General features: G+C 41.4%; 1 protein-coding gene across 3 annotated transcripts in view; it reads left to right on the forward strand.

Moving 5' to 3' along the window:
• Positions 1 to 24,025, forward strand: part of LOC118282935 (inactive dipeptidyl peptidase 10-like) — a 194,005-nt gene that overhangs the window by 135,731 nt on the left and 34,249 nt on the right. For 2 of the 3 annotated variants that reach the window (XM_035604510.2, XM_035604511.2), the window contains exon 4: positions 11,444 to 11,709. In XM_035604510.2, the coding sequence (XP_035460403.2) occupies positions 11,444 to 11,709 (266 nt within the window). The remainder of the gene's footprint in view (positions 1 to 11,443; positions 11,710 to 24,025) is intronic. The other variant, XM_035604512.2, reaches the window with a different exon arrangement.

Here is a 24,025-nt window from a genome sequence, read left to right on the forward strand (position 1 = left end):
ACGAAAACTTATCCTGGGTATATTGAACTCGCTTCGTAGGACAGATCAAAATCTTAAAGTTAATATTAAGGTGCAAGCCAATCAAATTACGTTGATGCCAACACAGCTCCTGGCTGACATCGAAGGTCACAATGAGCCTGGAGAGAGGAGGCCGAGGCAGCTGGGGAACCTGGTGTGGAGTTGGTTCGGGGTGTACTTTTCTGAAGCATTGCATCGACATCTAGCAGGTATGACGATCGCACCAGTACCAAGCCTCTGGGGCGCCCGCCGCCGCGTACCTGCGAGTGCTCAGTAAGACAAAATGTTAACCAGCAGTCACTTTTCCCAAGCTGCTGCTCTGCACTGCTGAAACCCCTGTCTTACAGCCGTCTGACAGAATCACCAGACACAATGTTATAGGCAACAGCTATGCTTCAGGTGTATGTCAGCTGCAGTGCGACCGATTCAATGAGAGGTGTACAGAACCTGCAGAGGAAAGGTGCGACCTCGCACTCCAGAGGCTGCGACGGAGTATTAGGGCCATTATAGAGAAAAAATTAAATACGGGAGGGGGGTAACATTTCGAGACAAAAAACACAGAATTTCTGAGATTGAAGTGGTAAATTTATGAGAAAAAAGTCTGCAGTGTATGACCTAATCAAATTATACCTTGCAGGAAAGTGATATTTCTATGTGCTCTGTCTACATGTCCTACCAAAGCAAATGGTTATTATGCACTGATGTCTTCGGACCTTGGATGCTTTCTTAGTTCTTTCTAAACTTCACTCAGTATTTTGATGCCAGGAATATGATGTATTTTATTGACTTTAGGTCAGGGAAATGTCCAGTCCCCAGGCACGGAGCTTCCTGAAAATGTGTCCCCCTGAACAATATAGTTGAATAGCTCTGCTGTAAGCCTTGTGCAGTCCCGTTTACCACCGCGGTGAAGTTAGTTTTCAATTGGATATCCCACGGCGGCTGGGACCAGAGTGAATATCCGTCGAATATCCAACTTAAAACTAACTTCACCGCGGCCCGTTTACCTGCGGGCTAAGGTCTGAACAGTCAGTGAAAAGAGCCATGACCCCTACCACCACCAACTCTTGGTCACAAAACAATAGGACATACATTTTATAGATTGCAGATTACTTGTCTAAAACAATGAAGCCGATTAAGTATGGAAAAGTAGCTGAGGTTTGAGGCCAGTGGGATTAACAGTGTACTGTATGTTGTCATACATACTATATGCATTTGTGTTGCTCAGATCACAAACAGTTTTCCAAGGCCATGAACAATCAAGGTCAGATTTCCTCCAGTCTATAGGAGGTCCCAAACACAGACTTTTTCCTGCAAAGGATCTTGGGAAAAGGTGGTGCGTTGGAAAAGCATTTTACGTGAATTACACGAATGAATCTGTCAATAATTTGGGCCTGTCTGCTGGAATAATGTAATTTGTCTTGTCTTGAATCAATTTTCATATTTTGTGAAAATCTTCACCTTAACGATCGATCACAGTTTTGTTTTTTTTCTAGTGTAGTTTTTCACTTCATCGTGGTCAACACTGTGGTGTCGTCATTTAGTTTGAAACTTTGAGCAGTTCACATGATGTTACTGTATAGGTAGAGCACTGGTGAGGTGACCTACAGTGATGAAAGACCTTGAGATAATGGAAATGTTCCTGTTAGAACCACCGGGGAGCTGCAGGTTACCGGCGTAACTGCTGACTGTTCAGGAACAATGCAGCATCCAGACGCAGGCTGTGGGAGTGCGGGAGGCCCCTTTGAAGCAGACTGCGCTGCTTCCCTAGGAATAGAAAAAAGCCCTCGCTTCAAGGGAAGGACCGGGACTAGTTTTGTAACTTTGTTCTCGGGGGAAGCTCGCTTTTTGTTGCTGACATTGTTTTAAATGAAGGTGACGATGAGCAGGAGGAGAACAATGATACGGAGGAAGTACATCTAAAGGAGAGCTAATGATTTTAAAAAAACAAGGTTCATGATATTTTTACAGGCAAACAAAAAATAAATCACGTTTGGAAGACTTTGCACAATGAACCAGTAGTGCATTCAGAGCTAAATGGTTGAGCTACCTCCATTATATATTCATGCATCTCATTCTTAGCCTATGTGTACATGTCAAGAGCTTAATGGGGCTGGAGCAGGCGCTCGGCACATGGAAGAGGAAGCTGTTGAAACCAGCAGTCCACCTTCCTGCACTCATTAATTTTCTGCAGGTCTGAAAAAAACCCCGATGCGTGCCATCATTAGGGCATTTCGTCGGTGGAAGAATGAAAATGAGCCTGGGTATATTAGATGCGCTACGGAGTGTGTTGTTAATTTTCCTGTTTGTTTCGCACACCTGAAATTTCACATTGCACTGTAGAGATCATGGAAGCAGCACTGAACTGTATCGGTCCTGAAAGATGTTAACCACTGGCCCTTGGTCATTGTACACAACACAACAAGTCAATTAGAATGACTCTGAATAATTCATTAAATGTCTTTTTTGATGACAGTTTAAGGGTTGCAGATGAGACGATCTCCTCATCTCCTGATCTTTTTTAATCTCATCAGAGAACGTTAGCCGTTATCTTTCCGGTGGCGGAAAACCAAAATGTAGCTAGAGGCCGGAGGGGTTGCGGAGGAATGCTCTAATTTAAGGCGCATGTCTGCTCTGGTTTTGTCAATCACAGTACACTGGTGGATCCGGAGCAACAGGACAGCGATTATTGGAGGGTGGCCCGCGAACTGTGAGCTCGTGAACATATACAGACCTGACAGGTGTAGAAAATTCAAAGAAATATGGCAGGCGACTTAAATCGTACTGTCGTGTAGAGCGGCACACTATACAGATGGGGCAGTTACACAAACGAAACAAATTAAATGTGGCAAGGTGACGAAGATGACAGAGTAACACAGAAACACATGTTTGCGGTGCCGTGTGGAGGTGAACAAGGAGACTAAAACCCCCTCAGAGCCTGTATCCAAGGTACACAATCTGCCATTCCAGTCAGAGTTTATATTTTCAGTTCCACTTTCATATACTCTCCAAGATTTCAGCTTGATTGACGTTGTAAAACATCTGTGAACATTGTCCGCTCTCCAGTATCGAGTAAAGAAAATCTCTGAACATGTTCACAAGCTAAGTATAGATTGTCTGCAGTTGTTGTGCCCTGGGTTTGGCCTCATGGTCCTCGGTCGTAGCCTGAGATGAAAACCTGCACAATCTCCTCAGGGGAAGAAAAAAAAAGGAAATCTATGTTATGATGGTTGACATTGTATCTATAGTAGTTTTTTCTTTAAAAATTGTCTTAGAATGAATCATTTGTCAAACATAAGGCCGCAGGGGACTGTGAAACACCCATCAATGAAACTACATCTTAAATCAAGTCGAACTTTTCTCTCTGAAATTCTCACTCGCTCATTCGGTCATGTTCTCTGTGATTTGCACAGGTACCCTCTTTTTCATCTGACACTTCACAAGATTATTTTCATGCAATCTTCATATCTTTATCATCAGAAGAGATGTCAGGAAATGAGGGGAGAGACTGGTCCCTGCATTAGAAATCCGGTACTGGATGATCTTTTAAAAGACTATGGATCTACACGGTGTCGTCTTCTGGCCATTATCATCAGTAAACTTCCCACCAGAGGACGCAAGATGAATATCTTCCTCCATCCCTTTACAAAGTGTGTCACGAAGAAACTGTGATCCAAGTTATGACATGAGAAGGTTTTAAGCAAGTCATGACGGTAGAGAGTCGCTCTCTGCAGTGGTCAAAGATGACTGGTGCCCCCATTTGAATGTGCTCACAGGTCCAGCAGGTGTGTTTGCCACTGATTGGTACACGTTAACAACTATTGTCGTTAATGGGTTCAGCGATAGTTGTATTCATAATGTTCTTGCTCCAAATGAGCACCAGTTATCTTTATCAACGCTGATCTAATCCTGATGAAATCTATGGTTTTTATAATTGTGGTTATGATGTTTGATTAACTGACTAATGAGTAGATACAAGAATGAAAAAGCTTTTTTTAAATTACTGTTGAATATATAGTAAGCAGCATATAAAGCATATAAAGTGTGTATGTAATGTGTCTTGTATTGTCTGTTTGCAGCACATAATGATGTCTGGTATGTCTGCACTGTGCTGATAAATGATTTGGATTCTTCTTTTTGTTCTTCAATATGACAACTGAAGAGTCTGAGCAGTGAATCACAGGTGCCATTTTTTATTTAAGGTGACATATTATGCACAAATCACCTTTTCAGTGTTTGTGCACAGAAATGTGTGTATGTGTGGAGCCTACCGGCCCACAAACTGTGAGAAAAGACCACCCTGTTGTTTTTTGTGAGCTGGCTAAACCCTACAGCCTGAAGCTCTCAACCACTGGTTCAGATCTCTCTCCCACTGTGATGTCACAGTTGGACTCTTTAGGGGTAGCCCCCCCCCCCCCCCCCCCCCCCCCCCCCCCCCCCCCCCCGCGATCTGAGAATCTCCACCTCTCTGGTGAAGGGGCGTGACATTTACTACACATGTTGAAATCAGTTGACCAATCACAACAGACTGGGCCAGCTGGCCAATCAGAGCAGACTGGGGTTTATCGGGAGGGGGAGGGGCTAAATGAAATTCAGGCGTTTTAGACAGAGGGTGAAAAGAGGAGCTGCAGCAATGTGAAGTATGAGAACACTGATGACTTTTCTGAATTAGAGCATGTAAACCTTTTCAAGTGGTAGCCAAAATTAAAAGTATGAACATGAATATGAGCATAATATACCTTTAAACACTTAGCAGCAGCCCAAATCCCTACACTCCAGCACATGCGGCCATATTCACTGTCAGCATCTGCAGAAGCACTCGTGTTCTATCTTTAACAAGTGAGCTTTGAGCTTGACCAGCTGTGACATCTGGTGGAACCTTAGGGACTGCCGACGCGGCATTCAGGCATTACGCAACCTTGGCTAAATAATTTGTGTGTGCTATGCATAAAACATTGTGCTGAGACTTCCCTCCCGGACCCCGAGCTCTGCGCTCCATAGGCTGTGCACCTTAATCTGCGCTTTCAGTCAAAATTTGCCTCTATATATTGTCAGTGTGCATGTGTGGCGTATGTATGCACACACAACGTTTTCATGTTTCCAGCTCTAAGTGTACAAAGTAGGAATAATGGCACGAGACAGAATTACATCATCCATCCAGCGATCGGTCCCCTGGATCACAATCTGTCTGTTTGGGTGCGTTTACACCTGTGCTTTCATGTAGTCAAGCTCTATCCAATGGCAACTGTGTGTGTGTGTGTGTGTGTGTGTGTGTTAGTTTGTGTGTGCATGTGTAAAAGTACACGGCAGTATTTTCATCAGACTCTGTGAAAATATTACTAGGGGAACATCTTTTTGGACCTTATCAGTCTAAGGTCAAGGTCAATGACAATATGATCAGAAAAACACATTTTCCCAGATATCTCCACGAATAATCAGAAAATTATTCCCCATCATGTTATCATGTTATATCATAAGTGAGGTCATGATGAAGTCATAAAGAAGTCATGATGTCATGCATCCTTTGAAAAAAATGTTTTTTCTAGGTACTGTATCTCTGCCTCCTACTACAGACAGCACCTGAAGCTTGTAAAGAACGAAACATTATTTATTCTCATATGGTAGGAATGACATCATGATGGCATAACTAGGAAATCAGAAAATCACGTCACATACTGTTCTAATGAATTAACTTTTGCAAGCAGTAAGATAAGACACACTATGTGTATCTTATTTATAATAACCAATCATAGTCACCATGTGGTATGAATGGCATTATGATGACGTCAATATTTCGTTTCAACTGTTTCTTTGTCATGTGCATCTTACCATTGCTTAATATGCGGAAATAAAGTAAGGAGTTCCCCTATGTGGTTCTTTAATAAAATTAACCATATTTGGTTCCCAAGCATAGATGTTGCTGACATCAGCAACATTTGAGCGCTTTGGGTACTTGAAAAACGCTTCATAAATCCAACATGTTATTATCATTATCAGAAATGTGACACATTATAACTGGCTTCTATAGTTAGCACTAAATACTGTTTTTCAGCCCACTGGCAGGATGAATCTCTTATTTCCTGACAGTCGTGGCAGTTATGTGGGCAGCGGACTCTGGGGCTGGACCGTTAAAAGAACAAAAGAAATTGCATTTTCAAAGGAAAATTATAACGTGTCTCGTAGCTCAATAAGTACACTGTGAGAGAGATATCATCGCTGAAGCCTCATTTATTTCCTTCTGGGAGTCCTGGGTATGACTGCTCACCAATTATTCTGAAATAAATACCGGACCAGGAGAGCATTTCAAGGGATTATTAGTACTTGATGGTCGATAATCCGGATGACGTAGAGGTTTTCTCTTTTTACTCGTGCATGTTGTTCTCACTTCTGGTGCTGTGAACGATCAGTAGGAATCATGCCGTGGAATGCAATTTTCTTTTCAAAAGACTAACAAACTTTTGGTTGATATGATATGGTTCAGCTGGACTTTAAGTGACAATTCTCTCTCAAGAAAGTTGCATTAAAGTTTTGTAAAAACTTTTGTTGGGGGGGGGTGTACTGATTTGGTCGCTGCATATATGGATGTTCCGAGCAGCAAACTTGCCCCTAAAGCTTTCCACTGGTTGTCTTGATGTGGAGGGAATTTTCACTGTGGATCATCAAAACCAAATTAAATCACTGCGTAAAAACGTATAATTTTTTTATATATTCTATCCTGTTTCTGATGAAACATCATAGACATAACTTCATAGAGGATAACTTGATGACAGGTTTTGATGTTATAATCTTAATCAAGCTGTAATGACCTTTAATCCAGGTGGATATCGTGTTTACTTGCCTTGATATAAGACACGCACACACACACACACACACACACAAGCGGCAGACGGTGTGTGCGGCCTGTACGACACCACAGTGACCATTTCATAATTGTACCTATGTTGCAGAGTTAAGCCCGGTTGTGAAAAAAAGGCCAGGGCATTTCATTATTCATCAAGTTACAGACGTAGATCATTAATTATACATTACAGTCTTAGCTTGTTCTTTTTCAGCTACGGATGTTTCATTATTTAGGAGAGCAGTGCCAGAGACTTATGGTAATGTTTTAAAGATCACACAAATGGGTCCATATTTTATCCACTCAAAATTTTCATTTCGCTTTCACGGCCATGCACTGCTGAAGATTGTCCGGATACTTTTGACATTTGACATTATTTTCGAGACACATTTTTAGCGGGATAGAAGGATGGGAATATCTTTCTGTGTTTTTCGGCTGCACTTTTCAAACCAAAGTATGCAAACCACAGATGCGGAGTCACGCTTTTGTTTTTCGTTTTCTCTGTAACGGTGACATTTGATAACACCAGAAGAACATTTGTGGATTATTGAGGAAGCCGGGCAAGGAGCTATTCCAGCGGGTGCAGACAGAGTGCCATCCGAACGCAGCCTAGCCAGCTGTTGGGGATTAGCCCGAGTTCAGCAAAGACAGCTGTGTTGACTCGTGAAGCTGTTCATTACTGCTGTGTATGTGACTCCTAGTGGCACTGGATAACCCCGACACGACCTCTGCACCCGGCCACAAACACACATATTTTATTCTACAGACGGTTCTGCAGTAAAAAAAAAAAGACAATAACCAAGAAATAAAAAAAACCAAGAAGCTTAAAATTGTTTTTATTGTTGGGCGACCTCTACTGAACCAATACGGTCCTTCTGTAAAAAATGGAACCCATTGCTCGCCTGTTCCAGCAGCTTATTATCACCCGTAATTATGTTTTACTGGCAGACGACCACTGGTGACAGTAGTAAATGTGACGGAAGCCGCAGGACAGCCAGCGGTCCAGCACAGATTCTTACGGGACTGGATGCATGGCTAATCGGGAGGTGGTTCGATCCCCGGCTCCTCCAGTTCGCACGTCAAAGTGTGCGTGGGCAAGTAATCCCCAGATGCCCCTGATGGCTGTGACGGCAGTGTGTGATGTATATACGTAAATATGTATTTGAATATGAATGTAAAGGTGAATGGGACAAGAACAGTGCTACATAAAGGCAGTCCATTTACTATTTTTCTTTTTAAACCCGGGGACAGACAGGAGCCCTGCATTCTGAAGTCGGAGAACTCGGAACGGGAACAGCGGGTTTAAAGAGATCAGTCAGGCATGAAGGGGCAAGCAAATTCAAACTTTGTGTAAGTCATCAGAGGCACAAGGAAGTCTGATCTGACATGCAGGGACCCAAGGGAGTGAAGCTATAAGTCCTGCTGCAGCATTCAGAACCATTTGAAGACTTTCAGTAGCTTGTGGTCGGCCTTAAAAAGATGAAAAAAATGTCACACTAATCCAGTGTGGATGACACAAAGACACCGTGGACAGAAAGGACGGGATTTTAGCTGCTGCGTCGGTGGGAAAAAAAGAAGAAGCAGTCTGGTGGCATCTTAGCTGGAGAGCAGCAATGGAATTCTTTGATGGGTTACTAGTGTTGGACAAGTTACTTGGAGTATTATAATGAATCATTACAGTAATGACATTTTCTGTTTTGACACAGAAAGAGAAGAGAGACAGAGGCCGAGGACTCATTAGTGGGTTTGGTCAGTTCCCTGGTGTAACCGTCTGCGTGTATCCACATACTGTACACTTGAGACAGCCTGAGGAGCCGAAGCAAGAGCCGCTGTCGGGATGAATGTGTTATACTTTTGTACTCGCTGTACCTATTGTGCTGTGTATCGTGCTTCACCACTGTGGTACGATGATGCTTCCAGAGCCCGAGTCAACCAACAAAAAAATGGATGGGAGACAAAGATTAACCTCCTCGACAGATGTAACCAACGTATACTGTTAGTGATGACTATATTTGGCCACGAATGAGAACAATAAATTATTTATTATTTTTGCTTTATCTTTCTCGTCTTTTAAGGTCACATCATTTGATTGAGACTATTTGACAGTGCTGGATGAATGCTGCAATGTGGTCAAGGTCCTGATCCTGATCTTGTTACTGTTCCCCCAGATGCATTCTGGGAGTGAACAGCTCACAGGCATATTTCAGTTCAAACCTCGACAGCAATTGACCGATGAAATTAAGTGAGGGATCTTTTGGCAGAGGCTGAACTCCTGGAGAAGATCTGATTATTTTGTCACATAACCAATACTGTAAACGGTATTGATGTGTAGATAATTGTCACTCTCAAATCAGAATCCTCGCCATGTGTCCATTTAAAAGAAAACATTGCATTCTTTTCCTTTTATGTTATTGATCGGTGCTGCGTTTTTGGACCAAGCAGGCAGACACGGGTTGAGGGAAAAAGAAGGAACAGGTTTTTTCGTATTGTGCAGAATATTAGGGAGAGGCAGGCCGGGGAACGAGGGCTTCTGCTGCTGAGATATCCTGATGTACCTCGGACAGGGAGACGGACGCGGCGTCCAGTGAGGCGGCATGGGAGGAAAGCCAGGTGATGGGTGCTGGTTCTGTGGCATGAGTTGGTGTCGGCAGAATCCAATCCTGGATCTCTGAAGGCAGGAGCAATGGCGTAGCCGCGGGGTTTCTTCAACCGCCCACCCACAGTGGCAGCTGCCGCAACGAAAAAATCTGATGCACAATCATTTTTCATAACTTAATAAAAACCCTTTTTTTTCTAAACTTGTTTTGAAAATTGTCGAAATGTTGTTTAATGTCATTTAAATGTAAAATTATTTTCGTGAAAAAACAACATCCGCCGAGACCACGCAGTCGTCACATGCAAATGTTTTTCAACTACCTACTGCTCCCAAATCATCCCGTAAATCACCAATTTCAAACAGTACAGCAACAAACAATAATAGCAAAATCGTCCCGTGGCGCTGTCAAAGGTGCTGACCCTGCAGCAGTGGGATTAAATTATTATTATTGAATTAACAGACTAAACTAACTTAGTCCAATGTCGCTGTTTTGTCACGTGACCCAGTTAGCATTTTCTACTACGTCGCGGTTTGAGGTTTGAGCCGTGCATCACTTTCCCTTTGTGCTGTGGACAAGATAAATGTTTTGTTTGGTACTTTTTATACTGTTTGTTATTGTAGCATGAGTGGAGAGTTATGTAATATGTAGACCTAGTGCTGTATATTTGTAGAGGTGCACATTAATCTGACGATGAATGTGGCACAACCAGTTTATCTGACGCACACCCAGAGTCTCTTTTCTGCAGGAGAGAAGACGCGGGGTCAGTTCGGATTTTCACAAAACAACAGAGAAAGCTAAAGGTGAAGTTTAGTGGCCGTCAACCGTGTAACTGGTTCAATAATCTGGGGACGTGTCCCAGCAAGGTCCACGGGTGAGGGCGGTGATGAGCTGCTGATTACGGGGACAAACTACACACACACACACATATATATATATATATATATATATATATATATATATATACATAACCACAAGACAGACACACACAGAAAATGCAGACGTAGGAAAGGGGAGGAGGTGCCGGGACCCCCGGCATCACGGCCCAGCCGTGACAGTTAAGGCAGTGATTGATTTGTGACGCACGGTGCCCACATCTTGTCACTGCTCCGGCTCTTTGGTTCCTTCATTATAAAAAAACTGCGAAATTTCCTCAGCTGAAACTCTGAAAACAAATCCCAGTAGTTTGATCATGAAAACTGGTGGTAGACATGTAAAAGTGAGACTCAATCGTTGGGTGTATTTTCTCTCTGAGCCTGTCAATAAGCGGACCTGCTGTAGAGGAGAGGTTGAGGATTATGAGCCTCGCCGTGGGGAATATCGTCACTTGTTGGTGATTCAAAAAAGATCTCCACTGTTCATGTGTTGGTTGTTTGAAAGATGAATAAATTCATTGTTCGACGGAGGGAAACTGATTATTTTTCACTCGTGATCGTTTGCAGTCTCTGCACATTGAGCATCAATGTGTGTATGTGTGTAAGTGTGTTTGCGCGTGTTGCCGACAATCCCCCCAGCCCCACTCCATGACATTTGAGGGGGGCTACACTTCTGAATGTTTGGCTTTGACACGGAACAAGCGATGCCGCCACGTCCGGCCCAGCTCGGCACAGCAGATGTGTTCCTGACTGTGCCGCACGACGCTCTCCACGTCAATACGCCACCTGCTGCGTTACCCAGAATGTTAAAAAATGTAGGCCTTCCCTTTGTGTCAGTCCTGCTGCGAAATCTCACTTTTTATTCTCACAGTTAATCACATTACATCACAGCGGCTCAGACGCTCGGCTGTCTGCTGCGCCGGTGCTGTTATTTAATTTGAGGGAACAACGAGGCCGAGACACTATTTGTTGTTAATGGCATCTTTACAATGCTTAATGGATTTCAGGATGGCTGAAGTTTTAATTTTTCTCTGTACGTTTTTTTTATTGTCACTTTGAAAATTCCATTTCCTTCATATGGATGTGCTTTTCTTTCTTTGCGCTGTCTCTTCCGTACACAGACTCTGAAGTCATCTACAGGAACAGTGATGGCCACGTCATCAAGTTCAACATCCTCACAAATGAAACAGAGATTGTCCTGCCAAACACGACATTTGTAAGTAGATGTTTTATATATCACTGTATAGTATATGTATATATCTTAGTATTAATCTTTCTTCATGTCTCTCTTTTTATATCTCATTGCCTTCAGGTAAATTTCAATGTGGCCAAGTATTCCGTGTCCCCTGACCTGAAATACGTCCTCTTCGCTTATGATGTGAAACAGGTAAGCTCCTTAACAGACAAGACAGACCTCTCTTCACATAGCGAACCGTTAATAAACAGACATTTCAAAGGAATATGTCATGTGAGTTTTTTATGCCACTTTGCTTTAACAGTGCACCCTTGAGACACTAATGTTATTGAGTATTGTAATGTCAGTTGACAGCTACCTCGTTGTCCACAGGGGCCTCAGGGTGCAGCATTGAAGGATTTTCAGTATTACAAGTACATGTCCTTGCTTCAAAGTCTTGCATAAAACCCCTGAAGAACTATTGGGATAAATGGTTCTGTCCTAAGCCTGTAAAAAACTGCAACCAAACCAATTAGAGCACTGCAGGCATAATTAATAATGGCACTATCAGCTTTTCATACCAGAGCCAAGATCCAAGAAAAACGGCAACAAGTGTGTGGGTGAGAGTTGTGCAGCTATACGTGACCATTCAATTCACATTCTTCAGCTGCTCTTTGCATCCGTTACTGTATTGACAGAAAATCTTATTGACGGGGTGGATATGTCAGTTGAGGTAAGATGCACCCTCCGTCCAAACAGGTAGTGGCTTACAGTTAACATGATGGTAGACGCAACAATGAAAAGAAGAAAGAAAGAAAAAAAGTCAGTATTTTGATCCTATTACATCAGCATATTTAGCTGAATTGAATGTGTTCAAGCATACTGTTTAATGCTATTCAAACTTTTTCACATGTATTTATTTAGTCTAAAACAGGGATTCTCAACTACAGGGCCATTTTGTGGTGAGTCACAATTTTCAGAAATTTGGGTCGCGACTTCATGTCTATAAGGCAAAAGGTGGGTCTTAAGGCTAGACCAGTTGGGAAACACTGGTCTAAAAGGTTTACGCTGCTATTAAATAATCATATCTAGATAGATAGTGATCAGCCTTTGTCCCGTCACTCACATCTTGTTTTTCACTCGGTTGTTAGAAAAGACATCTCAGGGTTACAAATACAAACCCATGCTGAAATATATTGTTGGGGTTCAATAAACATCTACACCATAGTGCCCTGCGGCTCGATGCATTTGACAAGGGCCAGGGTCAGGGGTGATTAACATTCCTCAGGGGCCCGTGTGCGGCTGGCGGGTCACATTGATTCACTAACAGGGCAGCGGGGGCAAGCCTGAACCTTAATTACCAGCTTTCCATCAGAAAAAGAGTAGATGCAAAATGAGATATGCAAATTGGCCCCTTCACTCTGGAAGGGATTAGTCACGAGGCAATGAATCGGATCTGATTTGCATATTCTGCTGGAAGGGGTTAGACAATTTGGAACAATACGCCCAAATGCCATGAAGCCCAGTTTGTTTTAGCACAAGGTGGTGTTGAAGGGAGAATAATGTTGCTCAAATTCTCATGTCGGCTTTAAAGATGTTTCTACTTTTGTGAACTCCAAATCATAAGTTAGTTTGTAGAGTGTGAAATTACTCGACGACACTAGCTGACCAACCATTATAGCACTTTAGTGATTATTATTAATGTTGTATTCTGCAGGACCCTATTCTACAGCCACTGGTGCATTAACTGACCCTCAATAACCTCCTAATTATTGACAGTAAGTAATGCAAGTCATTGTAGATGGTTTGCAATTTAATATGCTTCGCTCAGTATGGTCATTCTCCCTTACTAACACTTGGCCCATTCTTATATAACGAAACACAAAACTGCAAGCGTTGATAATGTCCACCGTACTGTAAATGAATCCTCTTAGAATATGTTCCTCATTTAAAAGTGATGTTTTGTTCATAAGTAATCACACAGGTTTGCTATTCTTCAAACTTCTGCAGAACACAGCATTAAGCGATTAGTTATTGCTTCATTTGTTTACCTTAAGATGAAGGGTTTCTGTATTTCAGTATTGTGTTTTTTGCTTTGTCTCCATCCCGATGGTTAGTTTAGTTTAGTTTAGTTTAGTAGATACTTTATTTATCCCGAGGGAAATTCAGGCATCCAGCAGCATTTACAAACATACATACATTAAACATACATCAATCCTACATAAAATAAAAATACAAAATTAAATTAAATATTAAACAATAATTAGTTATGCAGAATGTGAAATTTAAAAAAAATATACACTTAACTTGACAAGAACCTGTATCTTTATGACTGACAGGCAGAGCCGGCACAGAAAATTTTGAATAAAATGATGCAACAATATGTTATGAAACTCATAGATGAGAAAGCACTGTAACGTGGATACAGCGTGATTGACAACTAGTCCATCGAATCGCTGCAGGGTTGCAGGTGAAGGCGGGCGCAGTGGACGAGCTCTCAGTCAGACCCACCCCCAATTCTATGTCCAGTTTCCAAAACCCCAAGATGGCGGAGGTCACCTGCATGAAGTAACAAAAGAGATTCAAAATTTAAAGCATTTCGAAGTCACATACTATACAACATACCTAAAAAACAAAACACATAAACACAGACCATAAAACTTGGGTGATTATTCGCTCATCTTCGGATACAAGATCCCGAAAAAACTCTTTGTCGACATCTTTGGGTGCCAAGTGGTATGAATACCAATGAAAGAAAAATCTGTCAATGAATGTTTGGCCTCGGACAAATTAATTGATGGATTTCTTTCTTTTTTTCGCTCCACATTTGGTTATTTATTACATGAATAGCCATAGTATTTGGATGGCGCAGTAATGACAGCGGGTCCCTCGCACTAGTTAGTTCAGCCGTACAGGAGCAGATACTGTGAGGATGACTCCATTTTAGGTGTAGGGAGAATAAATGAGGTTGTACCAGAGCTGTAAAATGCAAAGATGAGCACTCGCAGCAGCTCGGACTCACCTGCTGTGAGACTCCGTTCGCCTGAGACCTGTCTGCCTCGAGCCTTGACACGTCATGTGGCTTGAAGGCAAATCGCTGTGGACACTGTGGTGAAAAGAAATGCCGTGCTGTGTACTTCCCCTTTTTGAAGCACTGCCAAACTCGTGGTGAATAATTAATAACAGCCAGGATGAGTGCATCAATTACATAAACTAAAACGCACTTCCGGTTGAAGCTGCTGAATAAAATGAAAGAAATTAGGCTGAATTAATAAGCTCACACGCAATTTGTTTCCTTTACCCATATCCATCACGTCATTAGTTATTTTGAATCACAGATTACTGACTTTTGGGTTATTATCTGATTGTACTTGAGAGTTTTAAGATGTTTTTTTTTATAATATTGAAGAATCTTATGTATTTTTGCTCTCTGAGAAATAACATATAAGCCTTGGCTTGATGAAGAGAGTTATCTACCTACTACATGATGAATTTATAATGATAATAATATCTCATTGACTATTTTGGTTTCGATCCCACAGTTCATTAATCGTATCTCCTGACCATCGGAAATGACCTGCTGTTAATTCTTGTTTCTGCGTCATTGGACACACGCACCATTACAAAAATTGAATAGCAAACCACCTTGAGCTTGATGCCTGCGTGATGAAGAGCAATAACAGCAGTTTCCTTAGAGGAGAAAGAAATTATTTCTCTAACAGCTCCATCTCCGGTACACTGACTGAATGAAATCAAAGAATCACCAGTGCTCTGGTTAAGACGTGAACGTGTGACAGTTCTTTGTGTTTTCTTAATGAATTGTCATTGTCCGGTCCGGATATTACAATTTGTTTTGTTGTGTTTTTGATAACTCAGGGAGAAAATAGGCTATTATCATATATATGGCTGTTATTGTCAGCAGCAGTCAAACCTTGACTTTGTGTCTGAACTGCTCCCTTCCTTCCTGGGAAAAGACATCAAAACGATGTTTTACACGTCAAACCCCCAGTATACTGTGTGTAACATAACAATACAGTGGAGTAAATGCTTGACCGTCATTGGGCTGAAAAAGAGGATTGGAACTGCCGCACTAATGGTTTCTCGCAGCTCCCGCCGGCAAGCTGGGCTGATGGAGCTGTGGAGGCAGAGAATCAGGCCTCGGGCGGCAGGAAACAACACACATCAGTCGGGAGGAGACGGGGACAGAAAGCTGCACAAGACTCGAGCTTTCACAAGAAATTACCTTTTACTTGCTTTTCTCCATCATAAAACATACATGTAGACAGCAAAATGCATGCATATCGGGTGGAGGAGGGCATTTTTTTTCTTTTGAAATGATAAGCCCTCATTCTATATTTTTAATAGAAGTCCTTTAAAAAGACCAAAACTAATCATGTGTTTTCTACCACCCTATCTGACTGTGGCATTCAAGCCCATCACCTGTAAATGTAAATCTTCACAAACATAGTTTCATTTTTAGAAAACTTATAACAGAGCTTATTAATTGGCGGCAGGATGGTGTAAGTGGAATGGGTCCCAGTTCCAGCCCCAATATTTTGGGTTTATAGCGCAGGAGGAGGAGTGTGCAGGCTCAAGCAATGGAGACAGAATATAGGACAGTGATTTGTAAAAATCACGATACCCACACAAAGACATTTCTGTGGTGTTTTATTTTTATTTATTTTTACCACTTGGGGCCAGCATATTCAAGTTGTTAGTTTAGAGTTGCTGAATGAAGCAGTCACAGAGCAGGATTAGAATTCATTTTGGATTTCTGGCCAACTTTAATTCACTCCGTTGGTGGTCTCTACCAAATCCTAGGAGACCCTTTAGTGGACAAATGCCCAGCTGTGTTCAGCTGCTTGTCTGTAACTGAGCACTCACATTACAGTATATGTGTTGCTTTAATGCTTGATGGTGGGCGTGCCTGGCGAAAAAAAAACATAACATAAAAACAACAACCAATCACAGTGTCCCATGTGGGACACACAGCATAGTTAGCTTTTGTGCTCATTCTAGCTGCCTGTGCAATGCTAAAGGGAAGTAGAAATCAAATGAGTGGCTGGCACTTGTGCGTGAATATTTGTTTGAGTGTAATTCAATTAGTTACGGTGAGATTTTCTCAACTTCTGCCACACGTGGTGCAAGCAAAGCGAGACAACAGAACCACAATGCAGTTCGGCAATGCATGACGTCGCCCGACTCAAGGTGACCGTGTTCCGTATTCAACACAATGTAGCAAACATGGTGAATTACACATGAGGGTCCACCTCATGTAACTATATTTAACTCATTCAAGTTGACGAAAAAACATTGCTGGTGATTATACATATATGAACACATAGTTATGGACAATGTATTCAATTTATGTGAATTAGTTCATAATTACACACTGTAGCTTTAAATACTGCAGCAGGTAGTAGGGTTGATAAGGTGATAAGGTCGGACAGCAGAAAACCAGGAGGTGGGAACCAAAACTGCAGACAAAGGGACAAGTCTATACTCATGACGCAGTATTATTTAACAGCCCATGCGTCTCTTTCAGGCAGGTCGGTTCAGGTCAACACTTTGACGTTGTCATGTTCATCATGAGTAACGCTGATGAAATAAGAGCATTATCACAGCTAAGCACACGGCGAGTACAGCCGTGAATGTACACCGCTGATTGACGTTTCTGATGAATGTGGTGAGTGGAGGGGTGTTTGTGTTGTCTGTATAATTTAAAGTGATTTAGTTGTAGCGTGTGTGGATGGCCCTGACTGCGATGAAAATGGCTGACAACAGTTTGTACCTTATTTATGACAACGACTTAGCTAGTGCTGGACACTAAATCCATGCACAGCAACACAGGAGATGCACAAAAGCCTCCTGCTGTGAAATATGTGGCAAAGGTTTGCACAGGCGTGAGGGCAGCAAGTGCACCCTGAGTGTTGATGCTATAATTGAGTGAGCAGAGACAATATTTTTAACAGAGCAATTCCACTGTGCGTGTCTTTATGGCACACTTGGGTTTACCATAATAGTCCTAATAACATGGCTATAGAAGAATTACCTTTATTGGTACATTAATTATTGTTTTGACAAAAGGGCTTTTTAAACTAGACTACAAGTAAATGCCATACATACTACTTCCTATATGGGAGTTGGGCAGCAGAAAGGGTCAAGAACAAGGATTTAAATGCTTTGTCAGTTAAACAAAACTATTGGTTCAAACACCAAGTACAGTGTGATCCCTGGACCCCAAATATTTTCTCTAGCACCTCACTCCAGTGTTCGGTTTTGAATGAAATATATAAGGCTCCTCAAACAAATACGTTTCATCGTTTCATGTAAACATCTTATAATGCGAGCTGGGGCTCAAGGGATAGAGAGGGGTTGGCCACTAACAAGCAGGTCCATGGTTCGATTCCCATCCTCCTGTCCGCGTAACAAAGTGCCCGAAACCTGTCGTACGCGACGGAAAATTTGTCATGTTATAAAAGTCCACGTAACATTTGATCAGTTTATCCCAGGAACTTACGGTTTGTTTTGACGGAAACCACAACGGGAGATTGTGGCCCTCTCCGAAGATTCGCAGTGCGGCCTGGACCTTCAGTGTCTTTTCGGAGACTTTGTACAACATTTCCATGATGATAAATCATTGAATGATTTCAATGATCATTTTTATTCCGTTTTTCAAGACGTAAAAGGCAACTGTTGTTGTTAGCAGACTTCCAGCCATCCAATTTAGATACTCTTTGACCCATCAGAGGCTTTGTTACAGACTTGTACCAATCTGATGCTGTGTTGCCGACTAGTCAAAAAAAACCAAAGATTTTACACTGAAAAAAGGACCTATCCCTCGTCCTGTTTAGTGATTTCGTGTGACACCCAAAATTTCAGCATTGCACAGTAATAAGAATTTTCTTTCTCTATTACGTTTGCATCTAAAATGCATTTTTTGACCTACAATGGGGCTTTACTGCGAGTATGGTGTAATCTCTATGGATTGCACCATGGAGTCTGTCCTTGCAGTTAATCACGACCTGTAATGAAGGTTGAGAAGGATAACAAAGGCACCTGAATCTGCTCGTAAATGAGAAAACAAGTCTTGTGCGAATCTCATACTTTGATCCCACGCAGGCTTTGAACTCGTGAGTAGATCTATACTGCAGTCTTTGTGCGTGTGATTCATATAATGGTTTTGGCTGCATGCTCATATTTATCCTCACTGAATCTTCTGTTGTAGAGAGGGCGTTTCACCTACATGCTGGATTGCATACCATTATGTGACTACATTATACGTATCAGGAGGTATAGCTCGATAAAAGCTCATAATCTTGGAGATTTCCTTTTTTTCCACAGCTGACAACAGGCTAGTGTTTTTCAGCCTGGTAGACATCGTGTAACGCTCGTGTCAGAGCAACTCATTAAAGCCTATAGTGACTTTTACAAATGTACTTAATAATCTTTATGTCATCTCATGACATCTTTGAGGTTTCAGCCATATATAACTGCATTCGACTCTGATGGGAGGCATCTGTACCATGCTCTCTCCCTCTCGTATTTTGGAGATTTTCTGTTGCCTTTCCACTGAAGAGAGAAGAAAGAGAAGCGCATTAGCTTTAAGCCATAAAGGGCCAGTCGTGTGTGGGTGTAAATTTGACTGATTTCTCACTGATTGTGAGTGACAGCCTCCATTGTTTTCACGCCAAGGCATTAATGGATTGCATGCTCGCATTTGTTCTGTATTTCGCTGCTAAAACCGGTGCAAGTGTTCCGTCTCTGGCAGCCAATGCGGTAGTTGAAAAGCTACTATCCTCCAACTTTGCCTTTGGGGTGTGCAGAATAATGCAGATGGAGTTATCTTAAAACTCATTTATTCCATTTTCATAAGTGATGAGTTCGTATTCCAGTGTCGTTCCAGCCTGGAACGCTGAAGAAAGAAATAATAAGCCAACTGGCGAGTGCGTGCGCGTAGTCACGGCTGTAATGCTGAAAACGAAGGGAAAAGACGGGACAGAAACTACCTCTGCTGTGCCACCTCTGAGTCTACCTGGTCTATTGGACAACGAAACAAATATCCCACTGATGTAAAATTTTACGGTCGGAAAACACGCACCTCCATCCTGAAACAACATATCTGTATTCTGTTTGTGTGCGAATTCAATCAGAATCAATTCGTTTGAATGGTGTCTGCTGCAGGGAATAGTGATGGCTCCTTTTACATATCAACATCTCTCCAATCATGTCAACAATACACAGATATTACACCTTTTTGTCTAAGTACTGCGACTGCCTTCTGGATAGACTATTATGGAAAAGGGCGTGGGGTCAATACAGCAGACGCAATTCAAAATCACCGGGCCTCTTCAGTCAAGAACATACACCTGCTCATTGAGCTAAGTGGACCTGGGCAACATGACAAAATACACCGTGAGATGATGCATCCTGTTAATATCTCTTTAATGCCTCTGGCTGCAGGCGATGTTGAAAATGAATAGGCAGTAGCTACTGGCCAATTTGAATATTGTTAGGATCTACCACATTAGGGGCTTTGGATTGACTTGGACCTTTTGGAACATTTTTTTGGTTAGAACTTGTAAGTTGTTTTTTAAAACTTCCTATAAACTTTGGGATTTTTTGATCGGACATATATATAATTTCCTTTTGTGCTTTTACTTGACTGCTCCGCCCCTTGTTGTGTTTCACCTGTGCACCTTTATTCCTGTCTCCCATGTGTATTGAGACCCCGCCTTCCCGGGTCTGCTCCCTCTCCCAGTTCATTTATTCAGGTTAGCTCTGTTTATTTCAGCCCCGTTCTCTTTCTGCCACGTTCCCCTGTGTTTGCTGCACATTTTCCTGAGTTTTCTTCATGCCTGCCTACCTGCAAATAGAGAGTCTGTTTGATTGAATACTCTTTCCTGCACAACCTGCCTGGTCCAATGTCTGCCATGTGGGCCCAGTAAACTCCTCAACCTAACAAATATTGCATTTAGAGGATTTTTCGTGTGTGATGGTATACTATAAACCTTTCCATGTTATTTTATAGTCCACATCACATTATGTAATTACATGTATACTATGATATTAGGAGAACACAATTTCGGCATGAGCAGTAGGTCAAGGTTAAAGGGAAACTCTGCAATATTTTTGAATATAATGTTTACTCCTATGAACAGCATGGCTATGACTACGTACTGGTTCTCTCCAGAACAGATAGCCCCTCAAAGTTCAGCTGTTAGCTGGGCTACAACACAGTGTCCATGCGACTTTTTCCATGTGAGATCTTACCTACTTTATTGTGGTACAGTGTTATTGAAACTGAAAGAACCATATCAACTTTATAATTACAAATATAAAGTTGTAAGGAGCTGTAGTTTTCCTCTTAGATGCTGTTACACATTTTAAGTTACTTGTATTATTGTTTTTTGTTTTTTTACCCCCATCCACAGAGATTTATTTTCCTTGGAAGTAAGGGTTTGCTAGTTGCAGTCTTTTGAAATTGACAGTTCAATCCTTGAGAATAACCCTGGACCATGCAGTGAAGATGGAATATTTCTTTAAGCTTTCTCGGAACCAGACTAATGGTTTATTTTTGTGCAAAGTCTCTGAACAGGTCCTTGTCACATACAATGGGATGTTAACAAAGCACAAGTTCAATGGTCAAAGCAGTGTACCTAGCATTGCCAAGGCAACCATATACAGTAATTTCAGGATGTACAATGTCAATAGGACATAATCTTTGAATCTAAAGTGTGTAGCCATTTGAGGGACATGTTTCCTATTGTACGGATTCATCCAGGAAGCTGCTCCAACTTGGCAATCCAATGCATCTGCTTTTAAGTGCACTAATGCCACGCAGGAGTGGGGGAGAAAACACTTTCAGCCCTTTTTCTCCTTTTTTATTTTTGTGCTACTCAGAATACGTTGCAGTTTTATGTCACATGAACCCTTTTCCAAAAAAACAAACCCTTAAACAAGCATATTTTTGGTTGTTCCGAAAGAACTGAGAAGGGGATGTTAATTTATTTCATCATGATGTCATATTTTTCAGTGACCATGAATCAACCCCTTCATAGCGAAGTACGTATGAGAAATGGAGATTTGGCTTCCTCAGACTGCAGAATCACCCATTTCCATATGAATGTCACTAACTCGACAGACTGACGCTCATTCAATGGGTGTAGCATAAAATTGCAGATAAGAGTTGACATGTCCGTCTCCCTGTGGCTGGATATTACCTTTTTTTGGAGACAGTCCCAAAAAGGGAAGAGATATGGATAAGGGAAGATAAAGTAGAATTGGTAACAATTATTTATGGTGAAAATCAGCTGTAAGTTGTTTTTTTTAAGTCTTCAGTTTTTTGAACGCTCACACACAAATCAATGATGGGCAGAGAGCCATGGTTACTGGGACAGAAATGCATCCCTGGAATTTTAGCTTCTGGCTTTGGACAGTAGCAAGGTAGATAGTGGCAGCCATGTTGCGTATACTCACCTTGTTAGTCAACACAAGGTAATTAGAGATCAAGACTGAACCTCAAGTTTAAGTTATTTTAACTTTGCATTTCATAATAATTCATTATTTTCCTTTCATTTTTTTAATAAAACAAAACAATACACTTACACACATTCCATGAACAATAAAAGGAGCAGGAGGAAGAAATATCTCATATCACCTGCCCCTTTCATATAAAAACAAAATGTAAATACAGATGACAACTTAAATGATAAATAATACATGTCTTGTTTTTACATAAGAATGGTGAAAGTTTGGATTTAAAAAAAGTCTATAAACGATTAAAAGTATTTCACACAATGCCCTCAAACTCCAGACCTATTCAGAGGTGGTCACTTAGTGATTCTGAAGAGCAACCTTGTAATATTAATAGCTATTTGTCATTGCTTCCATGCTTTTAGTTTTGGACATTCTATTCATCTTCACAGCAACAATTGCATGGGAGTGTTGAAAATGTCACAACCTTTTTTTCCCCCACCATCAAGCCAAAAGCAAAGGTCACCCAACAATATGAGCTCTACACCTAATTTAATAGAGTTCTGCCGAAACGCTTGTTTTGAAGGCTCAGTTAGGGCATGTCAATGTTTTTTCAATGTTTTTTTAATGTTTCATGGCGGAAAACTGGGAAGTTTCCACATGTCAGAGTTTGAGAAATGTGTCAAGAGCACCTTGGGGGCTCAGTTTTTATTCCCAGGCACGGTTCTCAACAACACCCAGATATTTGTTACAACACCTGCAAATTTATATTGAGCACACTCAACCCCTGTGTCAACTGCAGTACATTCAGTTTGCGTATATACTCTGCATAAAGTCGATATGAGTCACTCGGAGCTCAGTGAATCCTCCTCTTCTCTCTAAACAGTAATTCACTTTCAGCATGAACAAGAGTGTGTATTATTGATGTTCCACCTTATTGTTATGGGCTGTGCATGAGTGCTTAGGCTGGAATCCAGAACCTTATTGTTGTCTTTGCATAATGTCTTTATTAACTGCCACAAGCCTCGTTAACATCTGTGGGTGTTTTTCTTTTCTTTTTTCTGAAATGCACTTTGGAGAAAAAAAGATATTAATGTACTCTGATCTCTGTGGGTGTTAGATTAAATTTACACTGGAACACAAACCGAGTATCATACAAAATAACAGTTCATCCACAAAAAAACCCACCTGCAGCAACGGTTGGGCATCTTGGTGGAAGTGGACCAAGCTGTGGATACAACTGTGACAAATATTTGCCTTTGATATGTTGAAATAGGTAAATTGTGGGCAAACCGTCAGCGGTTACACATTTGACACATGGAGAGCAACAATAAAAAAAAAATTTCACCTGGAAAATATAAGTCTGATATTCACGTTACTGATATTCCAACTAAGGGTTACTAACCCTAACCCTATTTAGCTACGATAAATGCTCCACTATGTTCAAATTGGCTGCTGGTCTCCTGTTTGGGCATCTGTTGTACAGTCTATTTTGTACAGTAATTTTTGGGGGATAAAAACAGCTGCCTGCTGTGACTAAAAACAACACATGTGAACAGTAACATTCTTTCTGGAGCTGAAGGCAAGTGCAGAGTTGATGGATACTTTTGCAGGATCCTTACTATGAATAACCCCACCCCCGTTAACATTACACATTTAATTTATACTGCTCGTATAAAGATGTTAATTATGGCTGCTGTAAGAAATGTCTGTGTTTTTTTACAGTTGCCAAATCATACACATTAAGCTCCTTTAGTGACCCTGAGCACAGGGCATCACATTGAAAGGTTGAAGCGATGCCCGTTGGCCCGTGACCAAAGAGGACTTTCATTAAATGAAACCTATTTCCCCATTGACCACTTGTCTCACACACAGTGGTAAAATAAGAGGGAATTACTGTACATACACTCAGTGGTCATTTTGTGAAAATTAATCCGACCTTTATGAATTTTACAATGTTCAGTTTTGGCTGTTCCTGTGTTGATTCGACAAATATTCCGTCCACTAGTTTACATGAACGAGGGTAGACTCAAACATCTATAAGTAGAATTCA

This window comes from Scophthalmus maximus, chromosome 14 (genome assembly GCF_022379125.1).
Source record: "Scophthalmus maximus strain ysfricsl-2021 chromosome 14, ASM2237912v1, whole genome shotgun sequence".
In the NCBI taxonomy this organism is placed as follows: Eukaryota; Metazoa; Chordata; class Actinopteri; order Pleuronectiformes; family Scophthalmidae; genus Scophthalmus; species Scophthalmus maximus.